General features: G+C 43.4%; 1 protein-coding gene across 1 annotated transcript in view; it reads right to left on the bottom strand.

The window, feature by feature from the left end:
• Positions 1-292: 292 nt before the first annotated feature.
• The window catches only part of RAB21 (RAB21, member RAS oncogene family), a 33,082-nt gene continuing 11,329 nt past the window's right edge, over positions 293-22,045 (bottom strand). Inside the window, exons 3-7 of the mRNA XM_033952481.1 lie at positions 18,397-18,504; positions 14,350-14,413; positions 6,273-6,327; positions 5,228-5,316; positions 293-985 (exon numbers count right to left, since the gene is read on the bottom strand). Coding sequence (XP_033808372.1) covers positions 846-985; positions 5,228-5,316; positions 6,273-6,327; positions 14,350-14,413; positions 18,397-18,504 — 456 coding nt within the window. The 3' untranslated portion in view covers positions 293-845. The remainder of the gene's footprint in view (positions 986-5,227; positions 5,317-6,272; positions 6,328-14,349; positions 14,414-18,396; positions 18,505-22,045) is intronic.

Below are 22,045 nucleotides of genomic sequence, written 5' to 3'. Positions count from 1 at the left end.
AGGACTTTCTCTGGTTCGTTACATTGTAATTACATTGGCTTTGGTGACAAGGTCTGGTTATTATGTTATCCCCAGTGTGTTGGAGACAGTAGTACATGGCCATTAATAAAAAGTCAGCCATTTACTCCTGTGGTACAAATGGCTTTAGTGCATGGGAGAAACCTGTGAAAGGGAATGCTATGCCACTTTTTACCAGAGCTTAGTAAAAAGGACCCGTAAATAAAATTACAAAAAATAAAAAAAAGCTTCAGTGTTAAACTGCTACATCACATCCATTCACAAGATTACTGTATATATCTGCACCTGCAAAAACAGATAATGTATTTAATATGGATTTTATAATGTACAGTTTACCAGTTTGGTGTACAGGATGAAGGATATATCAAAGCAGATGACAATTAACAGGTCTTTGCTAATCCAGGAAAATATACTTCAAATAACAAAAACAAAACTGATTTGCATTTTAGACGTGATACAATTTAGTCTACCACAAAATTCAAAGGTTTGCAAAACGTATATCATTCCAACATATATAAGTTATTAAATAATAATCTGATTTAAAAGAATACAGATGAAGCTTCTAAGTAGGTCTTTTCTACATGCATATTCCTTTTTAAAGAAAAAAAAACCAACATATGTAAAAAGGCCATAATTGCTCTGCTTAACTGGTGTAAAAAAATACAAATTTTCTGTTACAGACTCCACTAGTTTTAGCACGCAAGATCTCTGCCAGGTTATAAATGTGATTTTAAAATACTGTTAATTCTATTACTCCACTGGTAAAAGAATGTGCGACTTAGATTATGGCAGTCTTTGTGTTAGGAGAAAGCTCCACGGTTTTCGAGTTATCCAGACGTGCAACACCCGCCGCTGCTCTGTGCTTGGGGCTCATCATCGATAATTTGTACACCCCGCCTCGCTGTTGCTGACTGACTGCTGCCATTTCCTTTTGCTCTCTCATCTGCTTGCGCACTTTCAATCATTCCTGCAATGAATGTAGGTGAAGGAAAATTAACCCTGTTTTCCCCGATCACAGCCATTTCATTTACATACAGAAAAAAAATTATATAAAAACATAGGCCCCCTTTTATCAAGTCGCATTAGGGCTTTTTTTTTTTTTTTTTTTTTTTTAATTGTCGGCCGCTGCGGTAAAAGCTCTGATGAACATAGAATTTCTATGAGCGCCGGAGCTTTTACCACAGCAGCTGGTGATAAAAAAATCCTAACGCAACTTGATAAAAGGGGTCTTAATTTGAAAAACAAAAACCCCACCAAAGCTATTTTGAATAATAAAAGTTCTCATTTTCAGCACTTGCCAAGAGAGGGTTGCAATCTTGAAACATCTTATGAGATATTCACTTTTTGTTCTATACATACCACATACCATTTCCAGGTGGTCAGAGCAACAGCACAGTACAATTAGATCTTATACTGCATAATGCTATATAAATATCTTTTTACAAAAAACAGCAGCTAAAGATTCAACCTCTGAGAGTACTATTTCATTTGGAATTAAATTTAACATTTGTTGCCGCTCACTTAATTTTGTGTCTTGCCTACTGCCACTTTTTAAATTAAAATTGGAGACAACTCACAGAACTAATTAAAAACAAACAAATGAATAATCAAAAAATCCATTTCACATTAAAACTTTGAAGCAAAAAGTTAGACTCTTAACTGTCACAAGAAAAAAAAAAGAAAAAAAAAATATTGACAATTACAAGTGATTCTGCTTTCTCATTCTTCTTACAAGTTCCCAAAAAATTCAGCACATACAATTTAGTTATTTTATTATTATAAAAGGATTCCCTTGTAAGGATTCCACAACAAAAATTTCTGAAAAATAAATGCGAGGATGGGAAGACAGATTGGGATATGCAAAGTGCCAATTTGCAGAATCGTAATGCTGTTTCAGATCATTGATTGAACCATGTCAATGAAAGTGTGGAATTTTCAAGTGTTGAACTACGAGCTGTCATGAAGTTCCTATTCCTGCAGAAGAAAACTCCAAAGGAAATCCATGAATGTATGAAGCAAACATTTGAGTGACAAATGCCCATCCATCATACTCAACCGTGAAGAAGTGGTGTGCAAACTTTCAGCATGGAGATTGAGACTAAAGATGCAACAAGGTCTGGGAAGCCTCAAACAGTGTCAATTCCTGAAATTGTTGACCATGCCCATGACCTGATTTTGACAGATCAGTGAATATCATCCAAAACAAGTGCTGACACACTACAGAGATCCAGGGAACATGTTGGAAATATAATCCATGAGCAACTGGGTATGCAGAAATTTGTCAGCCAAGTGGGTGCTCTAATGCAGGGGTGTCCAATGTCGGTCCTCGAGGACCGCAATCCAGTCGGGTTTTCAGGATTTCCCCAATGAATATGCATGAGATCTATTAGCATACAATGAAAGCAGTGCATGCAAATAGACCTCATGTATATTCATTGGGGAAATCCTGAAAATCCGACTGGACTGCGGCCCTCGAGGACCGACATTGGACACCCCTGCTCTAATGTAAAGAATGCCGACACGAAATGGCCTCAAGTGGACACTTCCAAATTTGATTTTGAATCATTTTCAGCAAGCTGGTGCCAACTTTTTGGAATGACTAGCAACTGCTGATGAAACATGTTTACACCACTATGATCCAGAGACAAAATAACAATCCATGCAATGGTGGCAATCAGGTTTAGAGAATGACACAGTGGCTGTTACCCGCGGCTAGCGGAAGTTGCATCAGAGATGACCTTTACGGCAGCCATATGCAACTACAACACTCCGGCTGCTGTAAGAAGGAAGTTTAGACATCGCTGGCCACAAGTAAAGGGCAGGGAGGTTTGTCGCACGAGGCCTGTTGTCTGTGCGGGGGGTGGGGGGAAGCTGAAAGCGCCACAAAAGGTAAGGGGCAGGGAGGAGGAAATGTGGGGTGGAGAGGAAAAGACGCTGAAGGGAAATGGATAAAACAAGAGTGGGGAGAAGGACGCTGAAAGCACATGGGGAAGACAGAGTGGGAGAAGACGCTGAAGGGAAATGGGGGAGAGTGTGGAGAAGATGCTGGCAGGGAAGAAGACAGAGATGCCAGACTATGGGGGGAGTGGAGGGAAGAAGATGGGTGCCGGACCAATTTGGAAGGGGGGGGGAGGGAGAAAAGGAAAGGCACAGTAACAGTGCAAATGGAAGACGCAGAGAGAAGACAGTGGATGGAAGGAATTGAATGAGAAGATGAGGAAAGCAGAAACCAGACAACAAAGGTAGAAAAAAAAAATTATATTTCTTTTTCTTCAGGATAAAGTAGTATATTAGTTGTGTTGATAAAAATTTATAAACAAAGCCCTGCCAGCTGAACATCTCTTTCTCCAGTTCATCAGCCAGAACTTTGATTTATAAGGAATGAATAAGCTAAATATTGCAGTACTGAGGCTTGTATGGATGTTGCGGGGATGGTGACAGGGCGGTGAATGGGATGGGAGTGACGGTGACAGGCCGGTGAATGGGATGGCAGTGATGGTGACAGGGCAATGAAGGGGATGGTGCAGTGACGGGGACAGATTTTTTCCCCGTGTCATTCTCTGATCAGGTTCTCCAAGGCCAAGGAAATTCAAGACCCAAAAGTCAGCAGAAGGGCTCCATTATAAAACAGTGTCCTACAGCTATCTAACAGACCAATCGGAACATAAAAGTTAAAAAAAAAAAAAAATCTGCATATGCCATCTACAATGTATACTCACACCTAAGGATACCTAAGGCCAGTGTTGATGTGATTTATGCCAGAAGTGGCCTTAGGTGGCCTGCGCGAGTCAAGATGCCTTAAATGTAGGCCTGTAAGATGGGCACTACCGGTGATTGACATGTTAGGCACCGTTTCCAGAATCAGGCCCGAAAAGTCTTTGCCACAGTGTTTTGGAATGGGGAAGGTATTGTAATAACTAACTTCCAAAGGGCCAAACAGTTAATGCAGTATACTACTGTATCTTGCTATGCTGATACAGTAGTATACTACAGTATACAGTAGTATACTTGGCAACAAAAATCCATGTAAGACTTACTCTTAATGGTGAGATCCTAGAGAGAACTGTAGCAGAACGAGACTTAGGGGTAATAATCAGCGAGGACATGAAGACTGCTACTCAGGTGGAGAAAGCTTCATCTAAAGCCAGACAAATCATAGGTTGCATACGCAGGAGTTTCGTTAGCCGTAAACCCGAAGTCATAATGCCATTCTATAGGTCCATGGTGAGACCCCATCTGGAGTACTGTGTACAATTCTGGAGACCACATTACCGCAAAGATGTGCTGAGACTTGAATCGGTCCAGCGAATGGCCACACGGATGGTCACAGGGCTCAGGGATCTCCCATATGAGGAACAGCTGAATAAATTGCAGCTCTACTCCCTGGAGGAACGCAGGGAGAGGGGGGACATGATCGAAACATTCAAATACCTCACGCGCCGTATCGAGGTGGGGGAGGATATCTTCTTCTTCAAGGAACCCACGTCAACATGAGGGCATCCATGGAAAATCAGGGGAGGAACATTGCATGGCGACACCAGGAAATACTTCTTCACCGAGAGGGTGGTGGATCGATGGAATGGTCTTCCGATACAGGTGATTGAGGCCAGCAGTGTGCCTGATTTTAAAGCTAAATGGGATCGAACGGTGGGTTCTCTTTGCAAAGGGAGGTAGGGGAGGGTCATTGGTGTGGGCAGACTTGATGGGCCTTGGCCCTTATCTGCCGTCACTTTCTATGTTTCTATGATTAAAGGAGGCAATGAAAGGGGGAGGGGAAAAAAAAAAGAGGGAAGCTGCAGAAAGGAGTTCTTTTTTCTAAGGCAATGCATCTGCTCAAAAGGCTGGCAAAACGCAATTGGCGTTTCAGTGCACAGACCATCCACCCTACTCACCAGATCTTGCTCCATCTATTTTCTGTTTCCAAACTTTAAAAAGAGTTTGAAAGGGCAACAAGTTGAGAGATCTGAGTTCATTATTTCAGTGACCGGACATCAGAGCATTTTTGGAAGGGTTACAGAAACTTCACATATGATGTGCTAAGTGTGTTGAATTTAAAGGTGAATATGTGGAATCATTTTATAAGTTTCATATCTCCATGTCGCTCCCTTCTTGGTTTGGCTGAGAATTGTTCAGCACCCCCCTTATAGAGAACTGTGACCTTAACAGAAATTAAACACTTTCAACCAAAGCAAAATGGTTTTCCACTTACTTTTACACAAGTCAAGGAATAGCTCCTCAATGCCTTTGTTCTGTTTGGCAGATGTGTGATAGTGCTTTGCTCCCACTGATTCTGCGTACCTGTACATAACAGAGAAGTATCAATTTAATGGCAAATCAAGATTTGACTACAATTATATCTAATTAGAAGCTTTGTTTAATTGAAAAATCTACTATATTTTCTATACAACAGAAAAAAAAAAAAAATCACAATTATAATTTTATACTATTATTCATTGAAAATACATCTTTTTCAATTCCATGTGTTACAATCTTATGTTCAGTATTATATAACCTAGCCTAAGTCAGGTAAAATCTTCATAAACCACATATATGTCCACACTTAATTTCTTGACTTCTTGCTTTCAATTCCGTTCTCCAACAAGAAACTGTTTACAAGTCACTATTGAAAGATACCAGACTCTGTCCCTTTTATCTTGCTGCACTTTATGCTTGAAACGGACTACCCGAGTCAAATATGTTTAGCTCCTTCTCTGGTAGTATTCAAATTTAGGTTATAAAGCTCACTATTTTTGAGGCCTGATTTTATCCCCTAACTCCCTCTCATTTGTAAAATACCCCTGCCTATTGTAATTCCATCTGTGAGAAATTCCCTAACCCCCATTTGTCCCGTTTGTAAATTCTATTGAGCAGGGATTATCTCTTACATGTTTAACATACAGTACTGCGTACATTTAGCAGCGCTATAAAAATGATAAGTAATAGGCTAGAATTTGAAGTCTTTGATTTGGGGGTTATATAACACTTTATGCAAAGAAGTCTGTTTTGCAATACTTCCAGGCTACCTGATTCTGCTGTCTTATAGGTTACATGCACAGAGATGATCAAGTTAAAAAGGAAAGGAAAAATCACAGCAAAAGCATTGAATCCATATTAAATTATCACATTTCAGAACTATGCTGCTGCTTTGTTTTAGTAGGAAACAGATTTGGCAAGGAAACAATTTAGTATGTAAATTGGCTCCCATTTCCCTGGATTAGTATTCTACTGATTAGAGCAAACAAAAAACAACTTACGCTTCTGTCTCTTGAACTGAAACATGTCTGTCTTTATCCAAGTCTATTTTGTTACCTGTTAGAAAGGGGAAAAAAAATAAACAGTGATGAAATGTGCCAAAGCAAGCCACAAACTTTTAAGTGATGCTGTAATCAATTAATTTTTTTTTTATTCTTTACAGCTTGGATGGCATCAGAGAAATGGAAGGACCCAGCAACTTCCCTGGTGCTGTCCTGACAACCTATTGCTGGCAGTTTTTGGTCACATTCTGCGAGGCCCTAGAGAAAAACAGTGGGTCCCTCAATGGGATACCGCTTCACACTTCGCTGGAGCCACCATGCCAAAGCTCCCCTCTCACAAGTAAATTCATCAGCATGAAGAACCTCACCAGATCCCGGTTTCTTTTTCTTTAAGGTCACATAAGCTGGGTTTGCACCTGCCAACAGGCTCTCCTCCAGAAAACAGCCTCCCGAAGGCTTTCGCTGCGAGTACTAAAGGCATCTCAGGTGACTGGTTCTACTTGCTCTCCTCCTGATTTTTTTTTTTGTGCTAGCTGCAGCCCCAAATAGGAGAAAAACAGATGGGAAACAAGGGAGGGGGGTGCGCAGGAAAGCGAGACAAGGAACTAAATAGCTCCAGCTATGTCCTCGCTAAGGGCAGAAATGCACCAGGCTCTACTAAGTCCCAACCAACCAACTGGACCAGGAACCTCTTCAGAGCCAGATACCAATTAGTATGTCCGCCCACTTACTGGAAATAGAAGATACTGGAGAACTGGGCCGATTTCCAGGGTATAAATGGTACAGCTCAATTTGGTGTTTTCTATCTCCACCTGCTGGTTGATGGACAAACTATTCCCTCTAGTCAAGATACATAATGGAAACTGGCATTAAATCCTCACATATGCTACTGCACAATAATAAGTTATCCCGTGCTACCCTTCCTCAGATCTGGCATTCTAAGTCCTTGCATTGGGCTCCCCTTAAAGTCTTCTACATACCTCTCTCTACTTTGAGACCAAAAGCTAACATTCATTTTAGTGAGCTGTGTGTGGTTTTGTGCAAGATTAATTTATGCAGCACATGACCATAAAGTGAGCATACCACACATTTGCATCTGTACTAGCTTTCTGCATTAGCCACTCAGATCGCTCACCCCTCGCTCTTAAAATGTTCGCCATATTTAATGGTTTTATATTGGATGGATATTTCACTGCGTGAATTTGGACACTAAATTGGATTTTGTCATTAGTTTGCTAGCACAAGCAATTACACTTGCAAATAACAATTATAGGATAGTCTCCATCAATTGATGACGATTTTAGCATATTTTGAGATCGACACATAACCAAAATTAAGCAGTAGCTGCTTTGGTGAATTATGCTGATGATCTCTCAATCTTACACAAAATACTATATCGGAGCCTAGTGCAGATTTGATCTTCATATACTGAGAAGCTTGGTTTTGTATGCAAGTTAATTAGCCATGACATGCTGCATTCGCAACTGTAGAATATTTAAAAAATACAATAAAACCTTGGTTTGCGAGCATAATTCATTCCAGAAGCATGCTTGTAATTCAAAGCAAATTTCCCCATAGGAAATAATGGAAAGTCAGATGATTCATTCCATAACCCAAAAAGCACAGTTACTTACCGTAACAGTTGTTATCCAGGGACAGCAGGCAGATATTCTTAACGCATGGGTGACGTCACCGACGGAGCCCCGGTACGGACCTTTTTAACTAGAAAGGTTTAGTTGGCCGCATTGCGCATGCGCGAGTGCCTTCCCGCCCGACGGAGGAGAGCGTGGTCCCCAGTTAAGATAAGCCAGCTAAGAAGCCAACCCGGGGAGGAGGGTGGGACGTAAGAATATCTGCCTGCTGTCCCTGGATAACACCTGTTACGGTAAGTAACTGTGCTTTATCCCAGGACAAGCAGGCAGCATATTCTTAACGCATGGGTGACCTCCAAGCTAACAGAGAGGGAGGAGGGATGGTTGGCCATTAGGAAAATAAATTTTGTAACACAGATTGGCCGAAGTGTCCATCCCGTCTGGAGAAGGCATCCAGACAGTAGTGAGTAGTGAACGTGTGAACTGAGGACCAAGTGGCAGCCTTGCAGATTTCCTCGATGGGTGTGGAACGGAGGAAAGCCACAGAAGCAGCCATAGCTCTGACCCTGTGGGCCGTGACAGCACCTTCCAGTGAGAGACCGGCCCGAGCATAACAGAACGCAATACAGGCAGCAAGCCAGTTGGAAAGTGTCCGTTTAGAGACAGGACGACCTAGACGGTTAGGATCGAAGGTCAGAAAGAGCTGAGGGGACGAGCGGTGAGCCCTGGTACGGTCAAGGTAGTATGCAAGGGCACGCTTACAATCCAGCGTGTGCAACGCCTGTTCCCCAGGATGAGAATGGGGTTTAGGGAAAAAGACAGGCAACACAATGGACTGGTTGAGGTGAAAAGCCGAGACCACCTTGGGAAGGAATTTAGGATGGGTACGCAGAACCACCTTGTCATGGTGAAAAACAGTGAACGGTGGATCGGCAACCAGTGCATGCATCTCACTAACCCTCCTGGCAGAGGTGATGGCAATGAGGAAAAGCACCTTCCATGTTAGAAGTTTGAGCGAAGTTGTGGCAAGAGGCTCAAAAGGGGGTTTCATGAGGGCTGATAAAACCACATTCAGGTCCCAGACGACAGGAGGAGGCTTCAGAGGTGGTTTGACATTGAAGAGGCCTCTCATGAACCGGGAAACCAGTGGATGAGCCGTGAGAGGTTTTCCGAGGATAGGCTCATGAAACGCAGTGATGGCACTGAGGTGGACTCTGATTGAGGTAGACTTGAGGCCAGCGTCGGACAGAGAGAGCAAATAGTCCAGTACAGTTTCCACCGCTAATGAGGTGGGATCGTGATGATGCAGTAGACACCAAGAGGAGAACCTGGTCCACTTCTGATGGTAACATTGGAGGGTGGCCGGTTTCCTGGAGGCATCCAAAATGCGACGGACAGGCTGAGACAGATTCTCTGGAGAGGTCAGCCCGAGAGAAACCAAGCTGTCAGGTGGAACGAAGACAGATTGGGATGCAGTAGAGACTGACGTTGCTGCGTAAGTAGAGTAGGAAACACAGGAAGAGGAATGGGATCCCTGGAGCTGAGCTGAAGCAGGAGGGAGAACCAGTGTTGGCGAGGCAACCAAGGAGCGATGAGAATCATGGTGGCCCTGTCCCTGCGGAGTTTGGATAACGTCCGCAACATCAGAGGTAGTGGAGGAAAGGCATAGAGGAACCGATCCGTCCAGTCGAGCAGGAATGCATCTGGGGTCAGACGAGTCTGGAACAGAACTGGGGCAGCTGATGGTTGTGAGGCGCTGCAAAGAGGTCCACCTGCGGAGTGCCCCAGCGAGCAAAGATGGAGTGGAGTGTTGAAGGGTCCAGAGTCCACTCGTGAGGCTGAAGGATGCGGCTGAGATTGTCGGCCAGGGAGTTCTGTTCGCCCTGGATATAGACAGCCTTGAGGAAGAGATTGCGGGCCGTGGCCCAGGTCCAGATGCAGAGAGCCTCCTGACAAAGGAGGCGAGATCCGGTGCCGCCTTGCTTGTTTATGTAGTACATGGCGACTTGATTGTCTGTGCACAGGAGAAGAACCTGAGGGCAGAGAAGGTGCTGGAACGCCTTGAGAGCATAGAACATGGCTCTGAGTTCCAGGAAATTGATGTGATGTTGACGCTCCTGAGGGGTTCAGAGTCCCTGGGTGCGTAGATCTCCCAGGTGAGCTCCCCACGCATAGGGGGAGGCATCCGTGGTTATGATCATGGAGTGAGGGGGTAGATGAAAGAGTAGACCCCTGGAAAGATTTGAGGAGTTCAACCACCATTGAAGAGATTGCTGAAGAGACGATGTCACAGAGATGGGATGAGAAAGAAGATCCGTGGTCTGTGACCATTGGTTGGCAAGAGTCCATTGAGGTGTCCTGAGGTGGAGTCGCGCCAGAGGAAGCACATGGACCGTCGAGGCCATGTGGCCCAGGAGGATCATCATCTGTCGGGCAGGAATGGAGTGATGAAGGAGCACCTGACGACAGAGGTGGAGCAGGGTCCGTTGACGGTCGGAGGGGAGAAACGCCCTCATTAGTGTGGTGTCGAGAACTGCTCCAATGAACTGAAGTCGCTTTGACTTGGGGTAGTTGATCTCGAACCCCAGGAGATGGAGGAAAGAGATGGTGTGATAAGTGGCTTGTAGCACAAGTGGATACGTAGGTGCTTTCACCAACCAATCATCCAAGTAGGGGAACACCTGGAGGTTGTGAGACCTGAGGAAGGCCGCCACCACAATAAGGCACTTGGTGAACACCCTGGGCGATGAAGCGAGGCCAAAAGGTAGCACATTGTACTGATAGTGACGGTGCTGTATCTGAAACCGTAGGTAGCGACGTGAAGTCGGATTGATTGGGATGTGAGTGTAGGTCTCTTTGAGGTCCAGGGAACATAGCCAGTCGTGTTGAGATAGAAGAGGGTAAAGCGTGGCAAGGGAGAGCATTCTGAACTTCTCCTTGACCAGACACTTGTTGAGGTCCCTGAGATGGAGGATGGGACGAAGGTCTCCTGTCTTCTTGGGAATCAGGAAGTAGCGGGAGTAGAATCCCTGACCCCTTTGGTCCGGAGGCACCTCTTCGATGGCATTGAGAAGGAGGGATTGGACCTCCCTCAGGAGGAGGGGGGCTGGGAGGAGTGAGAAGCAGACTCTACGGGAGGATTGTCTGGTGGAAGAGTCTGGAAGTTGAGAGAGTAGCCGTGGCGAATGATGTTGAGGACCCATTGGTCTGATGTGATGACCTCCCAACGGCTGAAGAAGATTTGGAGGCGGCCTCCGATAGGCTGAGGAAGAGGCAATGATGATGGGAGACTGGCTATGCCCTGGAGGAAAAAGTCAAAAGGGCTGAGATGGTTTTGACGGAGGGAGAGGCTTGGCAGGTTGGTGAGACTGTGAACGAGCCAGAGATTGATGCTGTTGACGAGGTCGGCGAGGCTGCTGTTGAGGCGGGTTGAGAGGTCTGGCCGAGAACCTGCGCTGGTAGGAAGACTGCTGTCTGTAGGTGCGAGCAGGTGGAGTCTTCTTTTTAGGTTTAATCAGAGTGTCCCACCTGGTCTCATGTGCTGAGAGTTTCTGGGTTGTTGAGTCCAGGGACTCTCCGAAGAGTTCATCACCTAGACAAGGTGCGTTAGCCAGGCGGTCCTGGTGGTTAATGTCCAGGTCAGAGACTCTCAGCCATGCCAAACGTCGCATGGCCACCGCCATGGCAGATGCGCGAGAGGTCAGCTCAAATGAGTCGTAGATGGAGCGAACCATGAATTTCCTGAGTTGGAGGAGGCTGGAAATATGTTGCTGGAAAAGAGGGACCTTACGTTCAGGAAGGTATTTCTGTAAGGAGGAGAGCTGTTGCACCAGATGCTTCATGTAGAAGGAGAAGTGGAAGGTGTAGTTGTTGGCTCTATTGGCTAACATGGCATTTTGGAAAAGGCGCTTACCAAATTTATCCATGGTTTTTCCCTCTCTGCCAGGAGGGGTGGAGGCATATACACTGGAACCCTGAGATTTTTTCAAAGTAGATTCCACCAGGACGGACTCGTGGGGCAATTGAGGTTTATCAAACCCTGGGATTGGAATAACCCGGTACAAGCTATCCAATTTACGAGGGGCTCCAGGAACCGTGAGGGGAGCTTCCCAGTTTTTATAGAAAGTTTCCCATAAGATGTCGTGGACGGGCAACTTCAGAAATTCTTTGGGAGGTTGCTCAAAGTCTAGGGCATCGAGGAAAGCCTGAGACTTTTTAGAGTCGGACTCCAAGGGAATGGAAAGAGCTGCTGACATCTCCCTAAGGAATTTGGAGAAAGAGGATTGCTCTGGTTTGGAGACGGTGTCGGTCATGGAGGGTTCTTCGTCGGTTGACGAAGCGTCCTCCTCGGTACCGTGAGGGGAGTTTTCCCACAAATCTGGGTCCCTAACGTCGGGGTGCGTACGTTTGGACATCGGTGTGGAGGGCTCGGCATGGCGGATCTTTGAAAGAGATTTGCCTGAGCGTACCGAGGCGGTACCGGGTGAGGAAGACCGATGTCGTTCCTGGAACCGGACAGGGTCGGCAGCATCACGGGTATGTACTGTAGGTGTTTCTGCCAAGAGCACCGGCATGGAAGTATTGGTCGACACCGATGGGACAGTGTGAGGCTCGGACCGGTCCCGTACCGGAAGGTGCAGTGCCAGAAACGCCGGCAACAGTTGTTGGAGCTGTTGTTGCAGCTGCTCCTGTAACTGTGTTTGGAGTATGGCCGCGATGCGGTCGTCCAGGGGAGGCATCGGTACCGCTTTTTTCTTCTTCGGTACCATAGGTGCCGCTCTACGCTCCGGCGATGAGGAGGCCGATGATGAGGCACTCACCGAGATTGGAGCGGAGCGTTTGCGGGGCCGGTGCGGTGCCGGGAGGGCCGGTGTCGCAACCGTGGCAGGAGGGCGCTCAAGGGAAGTGGGAGGCTTCTTAGCCGGCTTACCTGGGCCCAACGACCCCGAGGAAGGGTCCGGTGGTGTTGATGTCGTCGGTGCCGACTTTTGTGGTGCCGTCGACGTCGCAGCCGGTTCCATGGCAGATCCGGTACCAAACAAAATATTTTGCTGGATCTGCCGATTTTTCAAAGTACGCTTTTTAAGCGTAGCACAGCGGGTGCAGGTGTCAGCCCGATGCTCTGGACCCAAGCACTGGAGGCACCAATTGTGTGGGTCGGTGAGGGAGATCGGGTGTGCACACCGCTGGCACTTCTTAAAACCCGGTTGAGGGGGCATGAATGGAAACACGGTCTCCACAAAATCGAACCCGGAGGCCTGTATGGTGGCAACAGGCCCCGCCGGGGCCAGCCTGAAAAAATAAGGAAAACTCAACGAGTTTTGTTTTTTTTTTTTGAAACAAAAATAAAGGGAATCCGATAAGAAAAAAGGAAAAAAATTGAAAAAATACGCGAGCGGGAAGGCAAAAATTAGTTTTTCAATGGCCGTTGAAAACACGAGTCTTCTTCGCTCCGCGGAAACGAAGAAACTGGGGACCACGCTCTCCTCCGTCGGGCGGGAAGGCACTCGCGCATGCGCGGTGCGGCCAACTAGAACTTTCTAGTTAAAAAGGTCCGTACCGGGGCTCCGTCGGTGACGTCACCCATGCGTTAAGAATATGCTGCCTGCTTGTCCTGGGATAAACTAATATAAAATACTGTATGTACTCGTATCGCGAGACCTATCTCGTTTAGAACAGCCACTGCACTCCCGCAGCGTCAAAGAGAGAAGAACCATTGGCTCAGTTGTGATGATGGACACATGTATACTGTATGTACTCGTATCGCAAGACCTCGCTCGTTTAGAACAGTCACTACACTCCTGCAGCGTCAGAGAGAGAAGAACCATCGGCTCAGTTGTGATGTGATGCGTGTATACTGTATGTACTCGTATTGCAAGACCTCGCTCGTTTAGAACAGTCACTACACTCCTGCAGCGTCAGAGAGAGAAGAACCATCGGCTCAGTTGTGATGTGATGCGTGTATACTGTATGTACTCGTATTGCAAGACCTCGCTCATTTAGAACAGTCACTACACTCCTGCAGTGTCAGAGAGAGAAGAACCATTGGCTCAGTTGTGATGTGATGCGTGTATACTGTATGTACTCGTATTGCAAGACTTTGCTTGTATATCAAGTTAAAATTTAATAAAATGTTTTTGCTTGTCTTGCACAACACTTGCAAACCAAGTCACTTGCAATCCAAGGTTTTTCTGTACTTTTAAACACTTAAAACTCAAAAAATTAAAGTCAGAATAGAAAGAGTATAAATTATTTTTTTTAAGTCAATAATTGGCAATTTTAACAGACCTCAAACTGCTGCTTTAATAAAATAACTTCTGCAGCACACATTAAAAATTAACATTTAATATTTCAAAAGAGCAGCTATAGGCTTTTTTTCTGCTGAAAAAAAAACAAACAAACACAAAACCCCACTTACCAACTATACATAAACTGATTTCATTTCCCGCTGAAAAAAAAACAAACAAACACAAAACCCCACTTACCAACTATACATAAACTGATTTCATTTCCCAACATTTTCCTTAATTCCTTTACCCAGTTTTTCACCTGTAGTAGAAAAGAAATTTCTTATTTAATAGTCCCCAAATACACACACACACTTCCAAGTTCAAGACTGATGATTATCACCTACATAAAAAAATAAAAATAAGAAGTCTGTTTGTTTCTAAAGGCTTTAAGCTCTTGCCAAAGATCTCTCTTCACATGACCCATCCTAGTGGCAATTTAACATCTCATGGTTCAGGTCTTTATGAAACAGACATGCTGATAAGCTGAAACACTTTCTTGTGCAGCCAAGAAGGACTTTCTGAAGTTTAGGAAACTGGTTATAACTTGCTCAGGCTGATGAATCTTTCATAATGTTTTACTTTGCAGGATTTCTCTTAATGCTATTTGTGTCTGCATAGGAATATCAATATACTGCTTAAATATTTTAAATAAAAAAATTGGTCCACTTCAAAGGGAGATATGGCTTATAAATGGTTCAACATTCAGCAGTAAAACTTTTAGGCCATTTAAATAGAGAGAGCATGTTATTTGGCACGGACAATGCCAATTAAAAAAAAAATTATTACATTTTTAGTAGAACTGGCTCCAATTTCTTCATGGGAATGGTGCAAGTGTATTTTCCTAACAGATCACGTTTGCAGCTGACCCATAACCTGTCTTTTACCTTGGTTGTTCAACATCAGCGTTAAAGACTTTCACATGTTTACCAAATAGTATTTCATACAAATCTATGATGAGGGGATAAGGCAATACAACTGCTTGGTTTTTATAATGATGATTAAACTACAAAATAATATGCAAAGAATTTAAGATGTATAATTAGATTGTATATTTGCATCAGCATCCACTGAATTGCATGGACCACATACTGTTATTTAGATATGAAGCAAAACACGTCCATCATGTTTCAGTCTAAATCCCCAGATATTTGGATAGAACACTTGCATGTCAAACAGGCAAAAATGAATGCCTGGTTGGGCGCAATTATTCCACAAGCTCCGTCCTATTATTCCTTTAGAAAACTGGTGAAGACGCATCTGTTTGATAAATTTATTACATGATATCTCCTTGTTGCCCCGATTGTAGTTCCTGAATACTTGTAGTTTTCACTGATTCTGTGAACCGCCTAGAACTGTGTGGTGTGGCAATATACAAGAAATTATTTTTACTACAGTATTTGAAATCCTCATAAAGCTCATCGTTATGCCTACTCTAACCATTTGAAACAAATACAGTATCTAAATGGCAGGGGGGGGGGTAATTTCTAGGCCATTCTTCTCCAATGTAGTATAAAAGAATATTAATCACCAGTTTGAATGGCTTCTATGATATATCTGAAAAGAGAGACTTTGGAAGACATGCAAGGGAAAAAAAAAGACAAAAGGCCATTTGAACAGGAGTGTCTGAGGTCACTCAAATTACCATCTGTTGATGGAAATTTAAACACCGTTTCCAGTCTGAGAAACTGTATATGTTAAAGATTTTGGAAAAAAGCATAGAAAAAAAAGGAGGAGGAGTTGCTTAGTTGTCTATTCTCCTCTACCACACCCTCCAAAAACACATTCTGCTTGTTAACAGAGAAATTCAAGGGACAACAGATCTCTGTGTTCATCCAAGTACAATAAAATTTTTCATTCAAATCTGTAGTGTCCAGTGGCAGTGAAATCTCCCTCTGTAGCAGGCTAATCTCAGTTAGAACACTAGCACAGAATGCAATTCTTTGACAGATATAGCTGTTCATGTGGTTCTTCAGCAGATCTAAACAGAGCAAAATAGGATTTGCTATTAGGTAATGGCAAATCAGTAAATGTTCTTTGCTTGTTGGAAGTAAAAGATTATATGGACCAATTTCAGATTCTCTGTAGAACTTGAGGAGGGGGGAGGGAAGAAGGAAGCTAATTGGTTAGCACATGTTGAAATACTGATCTTCAAGAAACTCTCAAGATGGTGGTCATAAGCTGCGCTTGTGACAATAAGCTCAACAAGATACTGTACATTTCAGAGCTATCATAGTGCCTGTATTACAGCATACTTTACTATTCGGCTGAATACGAATAATGGGCATTGAGCTCTAACAAATAAAAATAGCCATCAAATCAGAGATCAAACCCGGATTATTCATATTTGAATTTAAATTGTTATTCGGTCGAATACAAATGTATTCGGGGCCAAATCAATATTTGGCACAGCCTTCTTTGCTTACAGTACACCCTGTTTTTTAATCTCTCAGGAATTTCTCCCTTTAATGCAGGGGTCTCAAAGTCCCTCCTTGAGGGCCGCAATCCAGTCGGATTTTCAGCATTTCCCCAATGACTATGCACTGAAAGCAGTGCATGCACATAGATCTCATGCATATTCATTGGGGAAATCCTAAAAACCCGACTGGATTGCGGCCCTCAAGGAGGGATTTTGAGACCCCTGCTTTAATGCTAGAATATACTTTAGGAAATTAGTCTACACAGCGTTTCAAACTGACTTGAGGAACATGTATATTAAAATCAACAATGCAAATGAATATATGCCAAACAAGATAAAAAAATGCTTAAAAAAGCAGATGCATCCTAAAAGTTGCCCACTAAATCTTAGAATGCAACCCATTTAAAATTAACAATTGAACAAAAACCACACTCCCTCATAACAGGCTAAAATATTAGGTAGAACTCAGAAAGTGTGTGTGTGGGGGGGGGGGGGAGGAAAGTGTGAACAAAGACATACACACTTGGATGCCCCTGGCTTAAAGACACTATTCCTCTTGCTAATGTAACATGGCTTCAATTTGACTTCCTTCCTCTCTCTCACTCATTTCCCCAAAATAAAAAATGATCACTTTTTATTTAACTGGCCATCTGAAAGTGAAAATGCAGCAAGGGGAAAGGCACTTTACAAGAAACTGAGCATAAAACTGGCTTGCATTATTCACTCTTAACAGAGGTATGGGACTCGCAGAATCTTTGAGCTGTGTGCCTCTTACAGGATTCCTCCATGCACAGGTCAGTTGAAACACTATCTGAAATATGATATACATGAGCCTTGGTGTATCATCTTTAGGAAGGAAAGGCTCTGTTGGAACGACTGGCTTAGTTACGTTTTCGCGCGCTCTTCATCCTACTTTAATTTTAGAAAACTATTAAAAACAAGTCTGTTCAATCGATTTGTTAAACTAAGAATCTACTCAGCACTGCTTATTCAATCCTGTAACCCTGTGAACCTTTTAGCTTTCATATTCTTTATTATGTAAGATTGTATTGCTGACTTTGATTGTAACCTCTTCACTGATTGTCCAGCGCCTGTTGCTGTAAACCGCCTCGAACTTATATGGCTTTGGTGGTATATAAGAATAAAATTATTATTATTATTATGTTGGCCTTACAGTAGTAAATTGCTGGTAGCTGTAGTGCCCCCTAGTTACCCCTACTGATTTATGTGTAGATGTTTTTCTACTACTTGACAGTCAAATCCTGTAATGTCAATCTTACACAAAAGATTAGCAATGATGTTTTTTCTTAGTTAGATCTATCATGCTCTTAGCATGGCGAGGGCTAGAATTGTATGCCAAAAAGGGGAGAATAATAATAATAATAACAGCTTATATACTGCAATACCGTGAAATTCTATGCGGTTTACAAAGATTAAGCAAAGGTACAAATTGATTGACTTTAAGAGGGATTTTAGAGAAAATCTATACAAGCATGTACAGATAGGAAATGAACAGAAACTCACATTACACTCCAGCTTTTCTCTCAGTATTTTTGTCCTGACAAAGTTCTCATACCTAAGGGAGGAGCAGCAGGAAAAGTAGGAAAGATACTGGGAGGAAGATTTAAGAATGGCACTGGTCTATCAAGGCAGCAGATGGTGCTATACCTGACTTCACATTAGCAGATGTGTGGAGAGCAGTATAAATTGGTCTCTGGGAGGAAAAACTTCAAATAAATCCCAAGCATGATGTCTTGTACCAGCTGTAAATAGCACACTCTAATCTGTTTACTTCTCTTGGGTAGATAGCTTAGTCATGGTCATACCTTCTGAAAAGAGTCTTCGTCTGTTATATCATACACTAAAATAGCTCCATTAGAATCTCTGTAGTAAATTGGACCCAGCGCATGGAATCTCTCTTGACCTGCAGTGTCCTGTATGCAAACAAGTTTGTGATTAACCTTAGATATGAAACAAAAAATAAAGAATACAGAAGAACATAGTTCAATTGCACCAATAAGAAAATAGGTTATTTACTCAGCAGACTAAGTATAAAAGGGAAGCTTAATTGGTTTACAAAAAAAAAAAAAATCTGAAATTCTCTTCTTGACTATGGCAAACTGGATCACAGATGGTGCTGAATGGAATGCCCAAACCATCCTACATGGACTCAAGCATCTTGATGATGCCAGTGTTCCAGAGTATTGAGAAGCTTGGGGCCAATATGGGCAGTATTAAGGACTAGACTTGGGTTGTTTGGATCCCGATGGTATGTCCAAGATCCTGACACAATTGCATGTTATCTCATACACTGCTGCCTTTGCTCTCTGGATGTACCTTGGAGACATGTTAAGATTTTTTTTAAAGTCTCCTCCAGCAAAAACAGCACTACTTAGTATCAGTCTGAGCATGTCATATACATATATTTTCTTATTCTGATACATAAAACATGTTTGTATGTCAATCCATACATGCAAAATATTGATCTGTAGGATATGGGTAACAATCCAGCTGTGCCTGAAAAGATCAGTAAAAAATGCACTGGGATACTGCAATTTTTTCCAACAACCAAGCCAAAAGGGTGACACAGAGCGACTGGAAGTATTAAAGCACATTTCATGAATACAACAGACCTTTACTGTACACAATCAATGGTAAGCAGTGGAATTTTGAAGAATAAACTACAGGTTACTTTTACATACTTTTTTCAGTTTTAAATTCTTTATTCATTTTTGCATGTTACAAGTAGTGTAGCAGTTAAACTCATATGCACTTAAAGATACACACTTGATTAACTCTCATATATGCTTTAAGTATAACATTTCATAACAAATTAATATTCTGTAATATTTTAAAAATTATGTAAGAAATCTAATATTTAAATTATTTTTATTGAATAGAATAACCTCCCCTCCCTACTCAATAATACATAAGTTTCATTACTGTAAAACTATTCAAGTAAGCCTGTATTATGAACTAACAACAAGTAAAGCCCACCCATTTCCCCCCTAATCAAATATCTTATGGGAAAAGTTAATCATTCATTACAAAAATCAGTTAAATGGTCCCCAGATTTTCTGAAATTTACTAAAATAACCTTTTACATACTTAAAGGGCCTCTACAACTTGTCAAGCACAATTGGATAGCCATAGGCATTTTGTGTAGCTCTGATCTGTCCAGTGTATGAAGATAACATTTTTGTATCATACATCTCTTGGGGTTTTCTTGTTCTCTCCGTCTCTCGAAAATCCACCCTTAAGGGCTATGACTGCCCACTTTTGTTCTAGGCATGTGTCCCAAGCCACATATGGCATTTATTTGGATTTTTGTTCACACCTTTTGCAGTAGTATTTTGAAATGAATACACTTCTCCCTCTGTATTCGTGGTGGATGCGGGCAGAACATAGCTGCGAATATGGAAAAACCGTGAATAACTTTTTATATGTTACTAGTCTTTAAGCCTGTTACATTAACGGATGCTAGAATAGATGTATGTGTGTGTCTTTCTTTCTCTCTTTCCCCTTGGCCGCTTTCTGTCTCTCTCTTTCCTCGGCTGTCAACCATCACCCCTTGCCTGTTCCACCTGTCCAGCAGTAGGCCTTCTCCCTTCCTTTTACCTCCCCCTGTCCAGCAGCACTCCTTACCTGCTCCCTCTTTCCCTCTTCCCTGCTCCCCCTGTCCAAAAGCACTTCTTACCTGCTCCCCTGTTCCTCTTCCCTGCTCCCCCTGGCCAGCAGCACTCCTTACTTTCTCCCCCTGACCCTCTTCCCTGCTCCCCCTGTCCAGCAGCATTCCTTACCTGCTCCCCCTGTCCAGCATGCAGCTCCTCTTCTTTAAAACAGCCTACCAGCTGTAACGAACCTCACAGGCCGCTCTGAGGCACGGTTGACATGGCCACTGTATGGTTGGGTTTTTTTTACTGTCTCTCTGTCTTTTTAATTGGCTACTGTATGTGTGCCTTTTTTTCCCATCTATCTCCTTGGCTGTTTGTCATTTGTTTCCTGAGTCTCTCTCTGTCCTTAGTGTTTTGTTATTTTTTTCAATCTGTCTCTTTAGCCCCCTGTCCTTCTGTGCATGTCTGTGTGTCTCTCTCTCCTTGTCCTCTGTGTTTTGTAATTTTTTCATTCTGTCTCTTTAGCCCCCTGTCCTTCTGTGAGTGTCTGTGTGTCTCTGTCCTTGTCCACTGTTTGTTTGTTTTTTTAAATCTGTTTATTTCCTGATCCCCTCTGTTTCCATGGCAACCCTGAGATTGTGGCCCACGGCATAGACGCTCGCCGCCTCCCCCCTCTCTCCTGGCGCTTGCAGTCCTGTCCCACTGGCGTAGCGGGGGATCCGCCGTTTTTGCAGCGTCAGATCCGGTGCTTCGGTCAGCCGTCTAAGCCCTGTGTGCATCATCGGCCTGGAGGAGCCGATCGGGGTGGTGCTCCCGTCCCCACCGTCTATGCGTGCCATGCGTTAGACCGCCAGTCCCGCCTCCTTTTTCTTCAGTTTGTATCTCCCTCTTCCACTTCTCCAACCCCCTGCCAGTCCAGCGCGTCTCTCCCCGTCTCCTCCCTGTGCACACACGGTCGCTCTCAGGCCTCCGCACCCCACCATCCTAATATCAAACTCATACCTGAGGCCGGCCACCACCACCACTTCCGCAGCTCGCTCGGCTTCGATACCCCATCCCCTCTGACACGCCAGGGGCGCGCATGCGCACTCGTATTTTCGCGACGGATCAGGGAACACATTTTTTTAGTGTGCATGCGCGGCCTATCATTTTATTATATTAGATTTGTGTTTTTTTTGTAAAAGTCAACGTTTTTGGTATTGAAACCGCGAATAACTTTTCAACTGTTATTCGTGGTTTTTGAAATAGCCACTAATTACTATTGAAATTTGCAATTTTGGGGGATAACAATATTTATTGCATAATACAGTAGTGTACAGTAATCTCAACAGGGTAAAAAAAAAAAAAAGTTCCAATACAGTGATTCCTAGTGATTTTCAGGGCAATAGCGATTTTCTCCATGCGTTTCTTTCTATGGATGCTGGGAAGCAGTGATTTTGAGGGTGAAAGATTTGAAGCAGCGATTTTGTGGGAGAATGCATAGAAGCAGCGATTTTCAGAGTGAATGTTGGTAAGCGCTAAACTTATTTTTATCGGTAAAAGAAAAGGAACTTTACTCATGACGTAATTTTGGGGGGGCGGAGTCAGCATGCAAAAAAAAAATAAAAAATAAAAAAAATCGCAAATAAGCGAAACCATGAGTGCAGAAACGGCAAATATGGAGGGAGCAGTGTGCATTCAGGTACTTCCTGTCCCTGGAGAGCTCCAAGGCAATGGAGGGTCAAATAACCTGAGAAAGATCACAAGGATTTGAACTGAGCAGCCTGTGGCAGCACACAGTGATGAAGTTCAACTGGCTAGGAGGCTCATTGAGTATCATTAGGGTGTCACAGTGATGCATCTCAGACAGAGTATGAAGGGT

Source organism: Geotrypetes seraphini, chromosome 7, assembly GCF_902459505.1.
Source record: "Geotrypetes seraphini chromosome 7, aGeoSer1.1, whole genome shotgun sequence".
Classification (NCBI taxonomy): Eukaryota; Metazoa; Chordata; class Amphibia; order Gymnophiona; family Dermophiidae; genus Geotrypetes; species Geotrypetes seraphini.
The sequence above is the reverse complement of the archived record's forward strand: the minus strand, read 5'-3'. Positions and strand labels throughout refer to the sequence as shown.